This window comes from Neofelis nebulosa, chromosome 1 (genome assembly GCF_028018385.1).
Source record: "Neofelis nebulosa isolate mNeoNeb1 chromosome 1, mNeoNeb1.pri, whole genome shotgun sequence".
In the NCBI taxonomy this organism is placed as follows: Eukaryota; Metazoa; Chordata; class Mammalia; order Carnivora; family Felidae; genus Neofelis; species Neofelis nebulosa.
In genome coordinates this window covers 149,767,345-149,785,832 of record NC_080782.1, presented here as the reverse complement: position 1 = coordinate 149,785,832, position 18,488 = coordinate 149,767,345, and the positions used below count along the sequence as shown (strand labels likewise).

Genomic DNA, 18,488 nt, shown 5'->3' with positions numbered 1-18,488 from the left:
ACCAAAAACCCCTCAAACCCCACTTTAAAGAGATACACATATGTACACATGTACATGCACATCAACATGAACACAGAGAACACTGTAAGAATAGTGGCTTTGGGGGTTGGGTGGAACATACTGCCTGCGAAAGCCCAGAAAACAGCTCTTTGGGTACAGTTTGAATTTTGTATCATGGACATGTACTTTTTGTCTGTTTTTTTTTTTGTTTTTTTTTGATGCAAAAAGATGATTTTATTAAAGCATGGGGACAGGACCCATGGGCAGGAAGAACTGCCTATTTTGACAAAAGAGAGAAAAAAAACACTCTTAATCCTCAAAAATCTGATTTCTGGAACAAATACAATCAGACAAACCTTTGCATATATTCATAAAATTTCACAGGGGGCCAGGAAATACCAGATTAGGTTTGTACGTCAGACATAGGTCATGATGTCATGATGTGTGGGTGTGAGCCCTGCATCGGGCTCTGCGCTGGCAGTATTGAGCCCACTTGGGATTCTCTCTCTCTCTCTCTCTCTCTCTCTCTCTTACTATTGCTCTCTCTCTCTCCCCCGCCTCACTTGCTTTCTCTATCTCAAAATGAATAAAACTTAAAAAAAAAAAAAAAGAAAAAATTCTGGGTGACAAATCATACTGCAAAAGATATTTTCATTTATTTATTTGTTTGTTTGTTTATTTACTTGGGGGGTGAGGAGCAGAGTGAAGAGACAATCCTAAGCAGGCTCTATACCCAGTGTGGAGCCTGATGCGGGGCTCAGTCTCACAATTGTGAGATCATGACCTGAGGCTGAAATCAACACTCAGATGCTTAACCAACTGAGCCACCTAGGAGCTCTGATATTTTTTCTTTAAAAAAAAATTTTTTTTTTTTGAGAGAGAGAGAGAGGGCAGGGGAGGGGCAGAGAGGAGGAGAGAGAATCCCAAGCAGGCTCCCCACTGTGAGTGCAAAGCCCAATGAGGGGCTCAAACCCATAAACTGTGAGATCATGACCTGAGCTGAAATCAAGAATCAGACGCTTAACAGACTGAGCCACCCAGGCACCCCACCCTGGTATTTTCATTTTAGACGGGGGAACTGAATTTCGGACAGATTCCTCTCAGGATGCAAAAATTCATCCTACAAGTTTCAAACAACCTTAAACAACCCCTTCCCCCCAAAAAAACTCACTAGTCATAACTTCCAAAATAACACCAAAATTTTAGAACTTTCATTACTATTTAATGAAATAGTTAAAAAAAAGTTCTTTCCCATGCAGCCCCCTGTGAGGCTAGTCCCAGAGGCATCAAGGAAAGGGAACTATTGTATATTTCCTCTTTGGCAGACAGGGTAGGATTTTGGTACCTAAGCCTGTTTAGCAGCCAGAGTTAATAGGGGAACAGAGTAGTGGGTTTAGCTGACAGTGAGCTCTTTGTTAGCATAAGGCTTCAAAAATGCCTCCCATGCATAACTGGAAACAGAGGTCTGAGCGTAGGAGGGACTGTTCTACTCCGACCTGAACATGCTGGGACTTGGTCTAGCTGCTTCACTCCCGAGGGAGTGAGCTGGTCAGAAGGGGTGGGCAAACAGGACCACATAAGTATGAAGCAAAGCAGAAGACGAGGGAAGTGCATGACAGATCACCATATACAGATTTGAAGGTTGTCATGTACAAAAGGCTTTCACCTTCTGTGGTACAAGCCCAGAGGACTGAACTAGGGACAGGGACACAGGCTTAAATTTCGTCTTGATAAGAATGCACAGGGTTCTGTAGCAATGGAGGTCAATGGGCTTCAGAAGGTTCCAGAGTCCTGCAGACCTGTGTTCTCTTCCTGGCTCTACTACTCACTTGCCAACAGACCTTGGGCAGGTTACTTAGCTACTCAGTCTTAGTTTCTGTACTTATCAGTGGGGATTCCAACAGCTTTCCCAGAGGCTTGTTGAGAGGGATTAAATGAGATCCTGAAATGTCCTTAGCATAACTCCTGGCACATGGCAGGCCCTTAGTGAATGCTGGTTATTATCATTATCTCAAAATGGAACAGGCTAGGTCCTTGGGAGAAGCATCAGAGGCTGGACAGTCGTGTTCCCCTGTGGGAGACTGCAGGGTGCTCTTTTGTATCGGCCCAGGGATCTCTAGGTCCCTTTCTAGTTCCAAATTTCATGATGATGCCTTGTTTGTATTCTGTCTAGTTTTTTATTTTGAGCCTATGCATGGGGAATCCTGAGGCAAACCCAGACATGGCAAATGCTTTGTCAGTCTCACCTTTTCACAAATGTCTCATGTCCCAGAATCGAAAATCTGGCCCGAACTACACTATTCAGAAAGGTGCCCAGATGTATCTGAAGCACGGATTCCCAGGAGTGTAATGATGACTCCTTTTACTCCTGTAACCGCTCCTCAGGTGACAACACCTTTTCTTTTTTAAAGTAATCGCTACACCCAACATGGCACTTGAACTCAAGAGTTGCATGCTCTACTGAGCCAGCCAGGTGCCCCACCACATCTTTTCAAACTACGTGACTTTGTGTGACAAGCAGGAATCTTTCAAACCCCATTTGAAAGATAAGGGAACTGAGGCTCAGGGAGGGGCAAATCTTGCTGAAGATCTTGAGGATTATGAGCATCAGGGCTGGAACTAAAGTTTAAGTTGAGTGTGGCTTATGCTACAATTTGTTCTGAATTAGAAAAAGTTTTATCAGCAAGTAGTTGAGAAATGGGTAAATACAAGGGTTTTTGTTTTTGTTTTTGTTTTTAACATTAAGTCAGTGTAACTGCTTCTCACTCACTTTAATTCTGGCAGATTTCTGACACTGGTGGCTATATCTGATGCTTCTGGACAAAGTTTCTCCACCAGCTCCAAAGGACCAAAGAAAGATTTATTTTGGCCAATAAAACTCTTCTTGACTAAAAGGGAAAACAAAAGGGTTATTTATAAGAACAGGTTGCAAAATGTCTTCAGGTGTCCACTGTCTCTCTCCCAAAAGCCAAACAGACAATGCACGACTCTACCACTTAATCCTGATTTAGTCTCAGGGACTCAGATGCCAGGTAACAAACAAGCTCTCCCTTCCTCTGGTGACAGGGTTTCTCTGATATCCCGACTATGTTCTTACTCCAAGTATTTACTGCCCATGAAATAAAACAAGTATCTCATATCTGTATTGCTTGTAGAAAGCCTTCCGCTTTCTCCCTCCTACCTGATGTCAAAATCAATGCTCAAATTATCCCCACCGTCCCTCATCTGACCTGCTGCCAATAATCTTCTAATGGGTCTTCTTGCTCCCAATACGGTCGGCTCCCCACCCTTACAATCTGTTCAAGCACGTGGAAGTTGTTTTAAAAATGTAAGTCAGGTCATGTTTTCCCTTGCTTAAAATCCTCCAGATACAGTTGGAATAAAATCCGACTCCTCACATGACCTATAAAGGTCTACACCATCCAGCCTTCCCCCACCCCCCAATCTATTTCCCTGACCTCATCTCCCCGCACTCTCCCTCTGAGCCCTCTGGTATCTTCCTCAAACCAAGCTTGATCTCACTCAGGACTTCTGCACCTGTTTTTTTTCTCCCTCAGGAATGCTCTTGCCCCAAATCTCTGCACAGCTAACTCTCTTTTGGGTCTCAGCTCATAGTTCCCCAGCAAGGCCTTCCCCTCTCACTCTAGTAGAAACCCATGTTGCTTCCTTGAATTTGTAGCATTTTGTAATTAAGTTTGTTTCTGCCTTTACTGTCTGGTCCTCTAGAACTGTGCTGTCAGAGGTAGTCAGTGGCCACATGTGCTACTGAGCACTTGAAGTGTAGCCAGTGCAAGAGATGTAAAACACAGTGGGTTTTTAAGCCTTAGTATAAAAAAGAATGATGTAAAAATCTCATTAATAAGGCTTTTAAATATTGTGTGTAAAAATCATATTTTGGATATACTGGGGACAAAAAAGTATGTTCTTAAAATTAATTTCACCTGTTTATTTTCACTTTTTTTTTTTTTTTTTAACGTGACTAGCAGAACAGTAAAAACTGCACATGTAGCTGACCTACCAGACAGTGCTGCTCTAAATGTCACTTATTGAGGGCAGGGACGCTTGTCGGTTTTGTACACTGCTGTTATCCCAAGCACCAAGAACAATGTTTGGCACTGATGAATGCCTGCTGAGCAAACAGCTAGCCCGAATTTCCACGCCCCCAAACGCCCCCCCTCAGGCTCACCTTTCAGCCCGTGTTTGAGGCAGTGCTCCATCACTACAAAGAATTGCTGCAAGGGGGCATGGTCCGCATCCAGGCTGCGGCCCAGGCTCAGGGCAGACTGGAGCAAGACTTTGACGCTGAGTTTCATCATGTGCATCAAGTTGGCACGCTCCTCCATCATCTGGCACTTGGAAGCTGTCGGGGCACAAACAGGGACAGCTTCGTTAGTGGGCTGAGTGTGTTCCCGGGTGAGGACTTTAAGATGCAGGGCAATGGATGGAAGATCGTCCAGGCGGGGCCAGGCAATCTGTTCTGAGCACGGACGTGCGGCAGGACGGATAACTGGGTTTCGCAGTCAAACGGCCTCTGATCCCTGGAGGTCACAGATGCACCCGGGCAGCCTAAGCCGCGGGTCAGTTTCCCGAGACCTTTCCCAGGCGGCTCCGCGCGTTGCTAAGGCGACCGTCCTACTAAGACTTGCGGAGATTGGCCTTTCCCACACCCAGTATTCCATTTTTGACCAATGGAAGGGGGCAAACTCCAGGAAGCCCCGCCCCAAGGTAGAAGGCTAGCTGGGGGGAAAGCGTTCCGCCCCTGAACACTCCAATTGGACGAGCCCAGCTAGAGGCCACGCCCACGAAGCTCACGGGCGCCATTTTGCATCCTTTGCCTGAGTTCCCCTCGTCTTCAGCCTGTTCAGAAGGCCAACTGAACCGGCTTTTTTGTCCCATGGTGTCAGCCCAAGTGTCTTCGGGGAGGCCCCTGCCCCTGAGTTCCAGACTCAAATTCTCGTTGTTGCCCGTCAACTGTTGCCCACAGCTACTGGACAATTACGAGTTTTACATTCCTGGGTAAAACCGTTAGAATCAAAAGAACTGCTACGTTTCCATTTCAGCTCCATTAACGTCGCTTTGTTTTGAGAGTAAAAAAAGGTTTGTCGGCTGTATCAGATATCCATGACAAATGTTTACCAGGTGTCCCCCTAATACCCAGGAACCTGTCATCCTGGAAATTAAAAATGTAGACTCCATGCTATTAACCGAGTCCTGGCAGAAAAAACAGCCCCGCGCGCGTCCCTCCTCACCCACGCCAACATTTAGTCTTAAATATTTGACAACTGGATGGGCGAGGGAGTCGTATTGTTTTAGTTTGCAGCTGTTGATTACCAATGAGGTTAAGTAGCTTTTCATGTTTATCCTCTCCTAGTATTCTGTGAATTGCCTGCTAAATCTTTTACGTTTCTCGCTGAACTGTCTTATTATTGATCTGTATAAATTAATAGTGATATTAATCTTTTATAGCTGTTTTATTTCACGGTCATTAATATGAACATAAAGATAGCTAAAAGAGCACATCATGTATAGCTTAAATTGAAAAGAACTACATAATGAATTATGACCGTGAATTACTTTCAGAGAATCCTATGTATTACATTTATAAATTCGAAAACTTTAATGAACTGGATGATTGGCAAAGGAAATAAAAATTGTAAAACCTCATTAAGAGGAGGGAAGAACCCTGAGTGGAGCAATAAACATAGAAGCAATTTGTAAAGATTTACTGCTGAAGAAGGTACCACGCCCAGTTCTGTAAACCACACTGGTCTTCTAATCACAATACATATCCAGGATTCCTGCGCGGGGCTACGCAAGCCCAGGAGCTTGAAGGAAATCCGTTTCCAGCTCAAGTGTGACAGTTCCACAGGACAACCTGATTTGAAAGAGGGCTTCAAATACCTCCATTCTGATCTTAGTACTTTCTAATTGAAGTTCTTTCCAGCTTATCTGTTACCTCTGGCAGAAGGCTGCGTTCAGAAACCACCCCCTCAGGCAAGAAGGACTGCCCTGAGCCAGCAAGACCCCACGTGACTGACTCGAAGACCAGGATAGACTTGACCTTTATTGTCCACCTGTCTGTACTCACTGGCCTTTGTCCCACATTTTCCTTATACAAATCTGTATTTTCAGCACTTTGTAAATCACTTTTGAAAGGCTAGTCCACTGTCTTCCCGGTGTTGGCCTCAAGGAAATAAATTCCTTTCTGCTTCACCACCCCTTGTCTCTCTGCCTTTGGATTTTGTCAGTGGTGAGTGGCCGAACCTGGTGTGTTTTGAAACCCCGGAGGCCAGTGCTCTTGAACCTCTGTGCCCTGGTTACAGATTCACTCCCTATCCCACATCTTCCTTTTTATGCACTGACCTGGGGTCCAGAAAGTCCCACACACCAAATGGAGGTGAAGCCTTCTTTGATAATTCATCAAATCATCCAAAACATGAAGAGCTTCCAATCTCTCATTGCTTTATTGTACTTAGTTAAGGAAACCTAGTCTTGGGGGAGAGGGAAGGTCTCTAGCTCTCTAATGGGTATCCCAAATTTAGAAAGTTATAAATTTTCCCCTACAAATACATGTAATTATTCTCATCCAGTCTCAATACTCCTCCCTAGGATATACCATTAACTTGACGGACATGTGTCATAAATTAAATAGGCCAAAACTGTAGCTCCATGTTTTCAATGAAACTGGATTTGAAGCACACATAAACTATGTCTTTTTGTCAAAAAATGTTGTATTGGCAAAGCTGTAATGAAATAAGCAACACCTAGGTGTCCCCAACTGTTTTGAGTGTTGTGGTCTAAACATGTAACTAAATGAAAGAATTACAAGTATAATTTTCACTTGATAAGTCTTAGTAAAGCCTTAAAAATGTATTTTTATTTTTTAAAATTTATTTATTTTGAGAGAGACAGAGACTGCACAAGTGGGGGAGGGTCAGAGACAGAGGGAAGACTGAGAATCCCAAGCAGGCTCTACGCTGTCAGCGCCGAGCGACTGTCAGGCTCAAACTCACTAAACCATGAGATTATGACCTGAGCCGAACCCAAGAGTTAGCTGCTTAACCGACCCAGGCACCGCAAGCCTTTAAAAAAAAAAAAAGTTTATTTATTTTTGAGAGAGAGTGAGATGGGGATGGGCAGAGAGAGAAGGAGACCGAGGTCTAGGAAGCAGGGTCTGCACTGACAGTTTGAGCCTGATTCGGGGCTCAGACTCACAAACCACGAGATCATGACCTAAGCTGAAGTGGGATGCTTAACTGACTAAGCCACCCAGGCACCCCTTGGTAAAAACTTTTTTTGGGGAACCTTTTTTTGGTAACTGATCAGTCTCCTTTATTCTATATCATCCTATTAGAGTTTTATTATTTTTACACAGGCACTGTGAAATGCTTAAGATATAGATTACTAAATAAAAAAATTAAAAAGAGATCTCAGTACAGAAAATACATTTAATAAATTAAAGTAAAAACCAAAGATCTGGGGAGATCCAAGCCTTAACCAAAAACGTCTGGAAATACCCAAGGAACTAGTCTTTTGACCCATATTCTCTTGGCTTCCAGTGACCATATTTAATAATAAGCACATCAGCCAAAAAAGGGCAACAAATAGTTTAATGGTTTAAAAGATAAGCAAATGTATACTTATTTTCTACTGCACCAAGTGCTACTTTCAATAGATCCATTAAAATAAATATGTGAGAAATGTTAATAAAAGTGATGGTTGCTCAATCCAAATTAATGTTTGATATACAGTTTATAGCATTTTATTACTGCTAGTGTTTTAAATCTGTATGAACAAATTCAAGTACTTCAGTAGTTTCTTACACTTTATAGAAAACCTACCACAGTTTCAAATGCTTTTCAGCATAAGTATCTTAAGAAATATTATAAATAATTGTTCGAATGTTAACTAGGTGCTATGGTCCTAAAACAGGCCACTTCCAAAAAGTCTAATAATTATGGATTATCATAGTAAGGAACTTTTTGAGAAACTTCTTCAATATGGCTGAGTTGCATCCTTTGCCAAGTCAGGTGATTTTCCTTTGCTTTGAACAAAAAGTAACAAAAAAATAGTTTTTGACAATAGATCAGTGTGATTTGGGGCACACAACTTGGAAGGAATTAAAAAACTTGACAACATTACTATGACAAGATTATTCATTTCTATTTCTTTTTATATGAACCAGGGTTCTCAGGGATCACATCTATAAAAGACCAAAACACAGGAATAAAACTGATGCTGAATCCTATCATATTTTATCAGTAAATCACATATTTTCATCTACAGATACATGCTAATGCAAAAAGCAAGCCAGCTCATTTAGAGAATAACAAGAAATTATATCCTTTTGTCAACTTAGCATTTCTAATTATTTTAATGGTAATTCATTCCAGAAGAAAAATATTTTATACACTTAGAGCTTTAGTCACAAGAAAAGTTTACTGAATTTTAATTCATTTACATTTGTTTCTGAAATGTATGATAGAATGAACAATAACATTTTAAAAAACATATGGAAGTGGATGGGGCACCTGGGTGGCTCAGGTGGTTTAGTGCCCGACTCTTGCTTTTGGCTCATGTCATGATCTCACCTGAGATTGAGCCCCACAGATGGGGCTCTGTCAGTGCAGATTCTCTCTCTCCGCCCCTCCCCTGTTCACACATTCTCTCTAGATAGATAGATAAATAAATAAATAAATAAATAAATATTAAATAAACAAACATTTAAAAATATATATATATGGGTGGGACACCTGGGTGGTTCAGTCTGTTAAGCATCTGACTTCCAGTTCAGGTCATGATCTCATGGCTTGTGGGTTTGAGCCCCATGTCGGGCTCTGTGCTGACAGCTCAGAGCCTGGATCCTGCTTCAGATTCTGTGTGTGTGTCTCTCTCTCTTTCTCTCTCTGCCCCTCCCCTGTTCGTGCTCTGTCTCTCTCTCTCTCAAAAATAAATAGACGTTAAAAAAAAAAAAAAAAACACAAGGTGAAATGGAAATTCAAGTTCAAGGAATAAAGGGACAATGTACAGTTTTCAGGGGTGCCTGGCTGGCTCAGTCACTAGAGCATGCAACTCTTTTCTTTTTTTAATTAATTTTGAGAGAGACAGAATGAGAGCAGGGGAAGGGCTGAGAGAGGAGAGAGGGAGAATCCGAAGCAGGTACCAAGGTCAGTGCACAGAGTCCAATGAGGGGCTTGAACCCACAAAACCATGAGATCATGACCTGAGCCAAAATCAAGAGTCGCTGCTTAACCCACTGAGCCACCCAGGCACAAGAGCAATGCAACTCTTGATCTCAGGGTTGTGAGTTCAAGCCCCACGTTGGGTGTAGAGATTACTTAAAAATAAAAAAACTTTAAAAAAATGTAAAGTTTTCAAATAACTTATTTATTTTTAAGATGGACAGTAGTGCTTATCAAATCATTTAGATATTTACATACCACTTAAAGAATGATGTAACACTTTTATTTTAAAAAGCCAGTACTTAACAATAAGCCAGAAAACATATTACAAACTTTAAAATTATGATGAAGAATTTTATATGTTAACTTTAAAAGCTGAAGATTTTTTTGGGGCGGGGCGGTCATGTGAGAAAAACATGTGAAGACTAGTGTTTTAGGTGATATGAGCTGGGCGGCAGCAGCTCCTGTCACCGTTCCTGGGTACATGGCTGGGTCCCATCCATTGTTCTCTTCATTATTCACCTGTTCCCATTCGTGCTCAAGTCAGAGAGCTAGGCAAAATGTGAAGTGGATCTTTTCTTCCTTTTTAAAATGTTTACTTTTTTAAAAAAATTTTTTTTAACGTTTTATTTTTATTTTTGAGACAGAGAGAGACAGAGCATGAACGGGGGAGGGTCAGAGAGAGCGGGAGACACAGAATCGGAAGCAGGCTCCAGGCTCTGAGGCATCAGCCCAGAGCCTGAAGCGGGGCTCGAACTCAAGGACCGCGAGATCGTGACCTGAGCCGAAGTCGGCCGCTTAACCGACTGAGCCACCCAGGCGCCCCTAAAATGTTTATTTTTTATAGAGAGCACGAATGGGGAAGAGGCAGAGAGAGAGGGGGACAGAGGATCTGAAGCAGGCACTGCGCTGACAGCAACGAGCCCAATGTGGGGCTCAAACTCGCGAACTGTGAGAACCTGAGCCACCAGGTGCCCCTTTGAGCCATTCCATCTCTCAATTTTAATAGCTTTGTGACTCTAGCCAAGCTGGTCACATCTCTCTAAGCTGCATTAATAATAATAGTTCAGCACATCAGCACAACACATGGAACATCACAAAGTTCTACACTTCCTGAATTGCCAAATAAATGGTGTGTTCAGGGATCCTGAGCTTGACTCCTGCACAGGGGCCAGGCCTGGAATAGAAAGGAGTGCAGCTCTGGGAATATGAGCTGGAGGGAACCTGTGGCCCAACCTCCAGAGGCAGCTGGAGATGTTTTTTTTTTTTTAATTTTTAAATTTTTAAAAATGTTTATTTATTTTTGAGAGAGACAGAGACAGAATGCGAGTGGGTTAGGGGCAGAGAGAGAGGGAGACACAGAATCCGAAGCAGGCTCCAGGCTCTGAGCTGTCAGCACAGAGCCCGACACAGGGCTCAAACTCACAAGCTGTGAGATCACGACCTGAGCCGAAGTCGGAGGCTCAACTGACTGAGCCACCCAGGCACCACTGGAGATCTGGATTTTTATGTAAAGCCTGCAAATTGACTAAAAAATCTTTTTGTGTGTTTTAATACCTTTATGCTATGCGACATGAAAAAAAAAAGCAACTTCCAGACACAAATGGCTCAAATGGCTGGCAGCTTGTTGTAACTTTTGGTGTAGAGAGTAAGGACTCAGAACGGGGAGTGGGCTGTTTGGGGTTTTTTGTTGTTGGCCTCTAAGTTATAGAGAAGTGAGTAGATGCTTTATAAATTTGAGTTCCGGGTAGCCCTTTGGTATCTTGAAAGATCTTATAATGCAGTGTGATGAGGAAGAAAACTTTGACACTTTCCCAACTGTCAGGAATTTTCACTCAGCATCTCAAGGGCTAACCTGAATTCAGCAATGTGGAGTAGAAAAAGTTACTGTGCTTCATTCTAGAAGGAGTGGCACCAGTTGTGGAGGGCCATTTTGACACGTGGAAAATAAAATTGCCCATGGAAGAGAACAAAGGCATAATACGTACCACCTGCCCGGTGGCAAATATGTATGTAAATAATTATAAGATTTTGAAAGAGCGCCCTCTTTATTGGGTACCCACATGCCAGCCATTGTGCTGGACACGTTAACTCTTAGGAACATGCATACTTTGTCACCCGTCCATTAGGAGAAGGCATTACTCGAATAAGCAAGATGAAGAACCTGGCGTGTGTCCTGTGGTTTGTGAGAAAACTGCGTGGGAAGATGAAAGCATGCATGACCACTCACTGAAAGATACAACAGGACTGGGGACAGTTCCTGTGCAGGAGGACATACTCTATCTACACTGAATGATCTTTTGCACGGTTTGATTTCTTTTTTATCACCTGCACTTATTACTTAAAACAACAAAGAACCGGGGGCACATGGGTGGCTCAGTCGGCTGAGCCTGACTTTGGTTTGGGTCATAATCTCACAGTTCGTGGGTTCAAGGCCTGCATCGGGCTCACTGTTGTCGGCATGGATCCTGCTTTGGATTCTCTGTCCCACTTTCTCTCTGCCCCTCCCCGACTCACACTTTCTCAAAAATAAACATTTTTTTTAAATGTTATTTTATTTTTGAGAGAAAGAAAGAGTGCAAGAAGCAGGGGAGGGGCAGAGAGAGAAGGGGACAGAAGATCTAAAGCAGGCTCTGTGCTGACAGCAAAGAGCCCAACATGGGGCTCGAACTCACGGGGACAGTGAGATCATGACCTGAGCCGAAGTTGGGTGCTAAACCGACTAGGCCACAAAAATAACTGCCTCTCAAAAATAAACATTAAAAAAACAACAAAGAACTGAAACGAGACAACTACACGATCACTATGGCATTCTGTGCTAACAGGCCCCACATGGGATAACACTGTAAAACAAGTATTTGAAGCATTCTGCAATAATCCACATTTGCCTTTAACCTAGATCATCAAAAAAATTTTCCCTGGCAGGAGTGCCGCTCACATTCAATTTCTGCTCCTTTGCTGTTCCTCTGAAAGAGCTCTGCCCTCACTGCTTGTGGAAACACATCAAAGAAAGAAAAAGAGATGAACGAGGTGGCCCTTGCCTGGTCCTGGCTGAAGTGGTGGCCATGGTTTTGTCTCGACCTGCTTTTCTGAAGCCTCTGCAGAGCCTGCTGCCCAGTGTCCATTTCCTTTTCCCTACCCTCACTCCTGTCCTATATGATGGCTGCAAATTCTATTACATCCGGGACTGGCCACTCAGTTCCCCACGCTGCAGCCCTTAGTAAGCCATGTTCCCAACTGGTGCCAGAGCTAAGTGGCAGTTACTCATTTAATATTTTCTTTAAAGTGGCTATTAAAAAAAAAACAAACCCATGTATACCATGGCATTTTGCTTATAAAGGCATTGAGGCATTTAAGTGTTGTGACTAAGAGCATGGTTCAAGACTTGGTTCAAGTCCTGGTCTGTCACTTTGAAGTTAAATAGGTCAAGTTACTTCTCTTTTATTCAGTTTCCCTCTTTATAACGGGGACAATCACATGGGGCCAGCTACACAGGTGGAAATATGGAAGTCAATCTCCCCTTCCTGCGGTCCTAAGGGACTGCAATTTCCTGCAGAGATGAAGTCGGTATCTGGTTGGGTGGGCAAGAGGCCCCTCAGTCCTGCCCTGAGATACGGAGGGGACAACCCCAACCCTCCCTCGACCAGCAGTAGTCATGGAGTGGGGTCAGGGAGGGGTAGGAAGAAGCCCCAGGGCAGCCTGAGTGGGCTATGGTGGCTAAGAACCTGTCCCAGGGAGGCTGTGGGACCACACACGAGCCCGGCTCCAAGGCCCCTACATACTTCTTTGTTCCAACGTACTTCACTTAACAAAACACACGAAGATGGTAAGAATTTAAAGTACGGGGCACTTCTGAGTAGCTGGATGACCACAATGATCAAAGTCTGCATTAATGCACACCAGGAAGTCAGTCCTGCTATCACCTAGGGTCTTTATGCAAGTTAAATGAATGAACACAAGTACAGATCTAAGACCTGGCATCTACTAAGCACAATATAAGTGTTGGCTATTATTGATAACACTACTATGGATTGAAAACAAGTATTTTTCAAATATGCATTTGTTCAACAAGTATTTATTATTATTCTGTGCTACATGCTATTTTAGGCACTGGTACATTTTATTTATCAGTGAACAGCAGACATTTTATTATTTGCTTGCTACGTGATCTCAGATGCCTCCAGAACACCTCATGCCTTGACTTTAGGGACTAACCGCCAATGGCTGGGTATACAATCAAACACTCACAGGTGTGGAGCGCCTGGGTGGCTTAGTCAGTTGAGCGTCGGACTTCAGCTCATGCCATGATCTCATGGTTTGTGAGTTTGAGCCCCGCATCGGGCACACTGCTGCAAACACAGAGCCCTCTTCAGATCCTCTGTCCCCCTCTCTCTCTGCCCTTGCCCTGCTCGAGTGCTATCTCTCTCTCTCTCTCTCAAAAATGAACATTAAAAGAACACACACCCAAGGTGAGCTAGTGGGAACTAGATTGTTGAACAGGCTCCCTCATTACCTTCCAGTCCTACTTTCCCTTGCAAGAATCTCAAAAAAAAGTCAGTTTTTAAACTTTACTCCTCAATCTTTCTTAACTAGTGAAATTCTCACAATTCAGTATGTTGGTGTCAGTGATGACTTCTACAGCACATTTACCGATAGACAGGAGGGAATCAAGAAACTTCAAAGGCACATCATTAGGATTCTTAGCAGTACCGTCCTTGGTCAACTCTGCCCCACAGCACTTTCTATGAAGATGAAACTGAAGTTTTAATTTTAATTTAACATTTAAACATCACATGTGTGTAGTGGTTACTTTGTTGGTTAGCACGGCTCTAAATACTTGGCTCTATAGGGCTTCCCAAGTCACACTCTTAAATGATATTAATGATATTATGATATAATCATTTAGTATTTTCATTCATCTAACATGCTCAAACTCTACTCCAGATAACAAGGGCTGAAAAGGACTATAACAGGTCACTGGGTGAATCAAAAAATCCCTATTGCACACTCTGGGAAATGTGGTGATTTGTGTCCATCACAAAGCGAGTTGACGACTGGGCTCGAAGGGAACTATCGCCTCCTGACTTCCTCCTCGGAGCTTTGACTCCCGAGTGAGTCGGGATGCGCGGTCACACCCAGAGGCGTGAGCCGGGCAGGCTTTTCGAGGTTTACAGCAGACAGCAGAACTGGATTCAGTTCTCAAGTACTTTTAAAATACAGACTACCTTAAACTCGTACATTTTGTTGAAGTCCACCAACGAGAGTAAGGAGGTTGTCTGGGGGAATACAATTAGAAGAGTCTCGTTAGGGGAGTAGCCCAATCTCAGACCGTCCAAATCCGCGTTATCTATTTTGATTTGGCTTGCACGGTATAAAGAAAACAGACGAGCAGTTGGGCGTGCTAACAGGTTGGTTGTGAACAACTCGTCTAACAGGCTAAGTAGGTTCAACTCCCTCGCCAGCCCGGCTCCCACGGCCAGCCACCTGTCCCGCGGGCGCGCGCGGGGCGCACCCCTCCGCACCCTACCTGCGCGCGCCGCGCCGTCCGCGCCTCCGTCCGCGCCTCCCAGTCCCGCGGCCGCGCGCAGCGCGCTTCCGCAGCTTGCCGACAGGTTGCCAGTGGCCTTCCGCGCCAGGGTCAGGATGGGCGCCGACCAGCCCTCCGGCCCCACCCGCGGCTTGGCCGCGCTCCGCAGCTCGCTAGGGCTAGGCAGCTGGCTTCGGTCCACAATCTCGAACTCTTCTCCCGGCTCCGGTCCCGGCGCCTGCCCCGGTTCCCGCCCCGCCGGGCAGCCACTTTCCCCGTCGGCCATCTTAGCCGAATCACGTGGCCGCGACGGGCGGAGGACTCCGCGCGGGCGGATGCGCGGGCGGGCACTCTCCAGCCAACTCTGCCTCCTCGGTTTTGGTTGTTTTTTTTTTTTTCCCCGTTCGCGAAGTTCTTCTTCCTCTTCACTGCCCCCCCTTTCCCTTCTTTAACCTTAAAACGGCTCAGGAGAGTACAAATCATAACATAGAAGCACCCCTATTACCACCAGTCGGGAGGACTTGTGTCCAAAAAATTACTCTGGTGTTTTCTCCCCTAACTGGGGTGCCCCCAGCCTGGCTTAGAACACAGCCCCCATGGCTTTGGGTTTCTTTGTGACACTATTTCCTCTTTTTAATTTTCATTTCATGATTTATTTTTTCTACTTCGTCACTTTTCTGCAGCACTCTTTAGAACAAACCCTAGGAGGACGGGTAAGGAAACGGACAGACAAGGCAGGAAATCAGGATTTTTATTTAAAGAGCCCCAAAACTATAAATGACGGGTTGGCAGGACTGGGAATCAGAAGGTCCAGATTCTATTAATTAGTTAAATGGGGGTAATAAGAGAACCTGCCTGATTGTTAAATAAGATTTTGCAGAGGGGAGCACATGGCAGACGTTATCAGTTAATGATCAGTGTTAGCCAACTGTGTGGCTTGGGCAACACATTACTCCCTCGCAGGAAATCACTCCCAGTCTGTTTCTTCACTTGGAAAAGAAGGGCATTTGACTAAATAGGAACATTTCATTAGTATTTGACAGTCTTTGCAAAGTGCCACACATGGGTCTTATCAAACTAGGAGAACCCTGTGTTTGGTTCCCAGAGCGTTTAAATCTTAAATTAAAAAAAAAAAAAAAAATGAAGTTGGGGGCCTGGGTGGCACAGTCGATTGAGCAACCGACTTTGGCTTAGGTCATGGTCTCACTGTTCCTGAGTTCCAGCCCTGCATCACTCTCCCTGCTGTCAGTGCAGAGTCTGCTTCTGATGCCCTGTCTCCCTCTCTCTCTGCCCCTCTTCAGCTCATGCTCTCTTAAAAATGAAAAAAACATTTAAAAAAAATACGAAGTTGTTGCAGATATTTAGAAATTAAAAGACTTGGCATAGGGGCGCCTGGGTGGCTCAGTCGGTTAAGCGTCTGACTTTGGCTCAGGTCACGATCTCACACTTCGTGAGTTCGAGCCCTGCGTTGGGCTCTGTGCTGACAGCTCAGAGCCTGGAGCCTGCTTCACTTTCTGTGTCTCCCTCTCTGCCCCTTCCCTGCTCATGCTGTGTCTCTCTCTGTCTCAAAAATACATAAACATTAAAAAAAAAAATTAAAAAAAAGAGAAAAAAGATTTGGCATAAAAACCTGGATTTTAGCTCTTTTGAAAAGTTGGAAGCTTTGGCAGCTCAGAGTATAGTCCCTGACGTCAATAAGCAATGGCTTGTCCCTTTAGAAACCCGTTTTCTCCCAGATGTGTCTGGTCCCTGAAGGCCAGTTGTTTTCTATGGGGAGAGTGGGAATGGTGTTTGAGCTGTCACAGTGATGGAGGGGATGCTTCTAGTCTTTACTGGAGTGAACAGGGGAGTCTGGAATACCAAAGAGGGGACCCAGATCCTTCATGACTTTTCAATACACGTGGACATTCATGTAGGTGATCAGAGCCTGGACCTAATTCCATTTTGCATAAAAACACAAACTCCTTTCAGAAAAATAGTTTTAGCATTTACCAGGCTAGGTTATGCTTCAGTAACAAAGAACCCCCAAATCTCAGTGGCTTAATGTACCAGAAGTTTGTTTCTCATCAGGCTCCACTTGGGAACCCAGGCCCTCGGAGGTTGTATCCTTTGTAGCAGAGTTTTGTTTGTTTTGTTTTTTTTTTAAGTTTATTTCTTTGAGAGAGTGAGCACACAAGCAGGGGCAGGACAGAGAGAGAGAGGGAGAGAGAGAATCCCAAGCAGGCTCCACGCTGTAAGGCTGATGTGGGGTTCAAACCCATGAACCATGGGAGCATGATCTGAGCCCAAATCAAGAGTCAGATGCTTAACCAACTGAGCCACCCAGGTGCCCCTGGAGTAGGGTTTTGCATCAACACTAAATGCCGCAGACCTGACATGATGAACTTCACTTATATACATTTCCCTCTTTTTTTTTTTTTTTTGAGAGACAGGGTGCAAGTGAGTGAGGGGCAGAGAGAGGGAGAGAGAGAGAGAGAGAGAGGGAGAGGGAGAGGGAGAGGTGTGGCTCATGTTCACAAACCATGAGATCACGACCTGAGCCAAAGTCAGATGCTTAACTGACTGAGCCACCAGGTGCCCCTCTCATATACGTTTTATTGACCAAAGCAAATCACATACCATCTCTAACTTCAAGGGAATTAGAAAGTTAGATCGTACTACTGTCTGGGGAGAGGAGAGCTGGGAATACTGGTGAGAAACATAACTACCATAAATGTACTCGGAGTCTTCCCAGAATGCAGTTAAACCGCTCTGTTCAGAATCCAGTAGCTGTTAACCATTTCAGAAAATCACATTGCCTACAGTGATGTTGCTTTTGGTATTAAGACAATACCTGTGCTGTCACAATCATGGGGATTTTAGTACAAGTGTCTGGCTACCTTGTTTCGATAATATGTATTATCGAAGGGGCCTGATGGGCCTGATAGGCCTCATAGGGTAGGCAATTGAATTTGCATGGAACTATCTCACGTCTAGCAATAGACACTGTAGTTCTAAATTCTTTCAAATTTTACTTTATATGAGGCCAACTTTGGAGAAAACTTGGTGAGAGGGGTCTGCGATTTGGAGCAAACTTGGTGAAGAGGATGTGTATGATTGTTTTAGGTACAAAAAGTAAAATTTAAGAGACACCCTAATGAGTTTGCTATTTTCTATGATTTTCCATACGCTTGAAATGTTCTATAACAATTAAAAAGTTCCTACCCCCAAACATATAGCCCAATCCTCTCTCCCCATGTTCTCCTACTCCCCCACATCCTCCCTGCCATTTTCTCGAACCTTCAATGCCTTGAGTTTCACCTGTCTGCTGCCTCCTTCTGCATGTGATTCTACCCTCCGCCCATTGCCTGCCTCATTTCTTTCTAATCTTCCCAGGGCTTCTTACTATGTTTCTTAGACTCCGTCTCTCACATCTGGCCCTTCTATGCCCAGTGTCCCTACCTGCATGGATTCTCACATAATTTTTGCAGACACACTGCAGGACATCTTGAGTCTTGGGGCTTTACTTCCTCTGTTCTATTCTCAACACCTCAACCTTTCTAAGACTTCCTAAGACCCAGCACTGATTCTTTCACCTTCCTGCTTACAGATCTCTCATGGCTTCTCATTAAAAGGAGGCTTTCTCTTATCTGCATGCTGTGGTTGCAGATGGCTCACTTTCTCCTTGATGTGGACTTTATTTATTTTATTCCTTTATTATTTTTTTTAAAGTTTATTTACTTATTTTGAGAGAGAGAGAGAGAGAGAGAGAGAGAGAGAGAGAGCGGCGGGGAGGAACA

The 18,488-nt window shown here is 44.1% G+C and overlaps 1 protein-coding gene across 3 annotated transcripts in view; it reads right to left on the bottom strand.

Annotated features, from left to right (window-relative positions):
- RUFY1 (RUN and FYVE domain containing 1) overlaps positions 1–15,024 on the bottom strand; it is a 59,679-nt gene extending 44,655 nt beyond the window's left edge. For 2 of the 3 annotated variants that reach the window (XR_009264569.1, XM_058739406.1), the window contains exons 1-3: positions 14,710–15,024; positions 4,187–4,360; positions 2,771–2,888 (exon numbers count right to left, since the gene is read on the bottom strand). Coding sequence is in view for 2 of the 3 variants with exons in the window: in XM_058739406.1 (XP_058595389.1) it covers positions 2,771–2,888; positions 4,187–4,360; positions 14,710–14,995 (578 nt within the window). In the remaining variant the exon portion in view is untranslated. The remainder of the gene's footprint in view (positions 1–2,770; positions 2,889–4,186; positions 4,361–14,709) is intronic. The other variant, XM_058739398.1, reaches the window with a different exon arrangement.
- Positions 15,025–18,488: the final 3,464 nt, after the last annotated feature.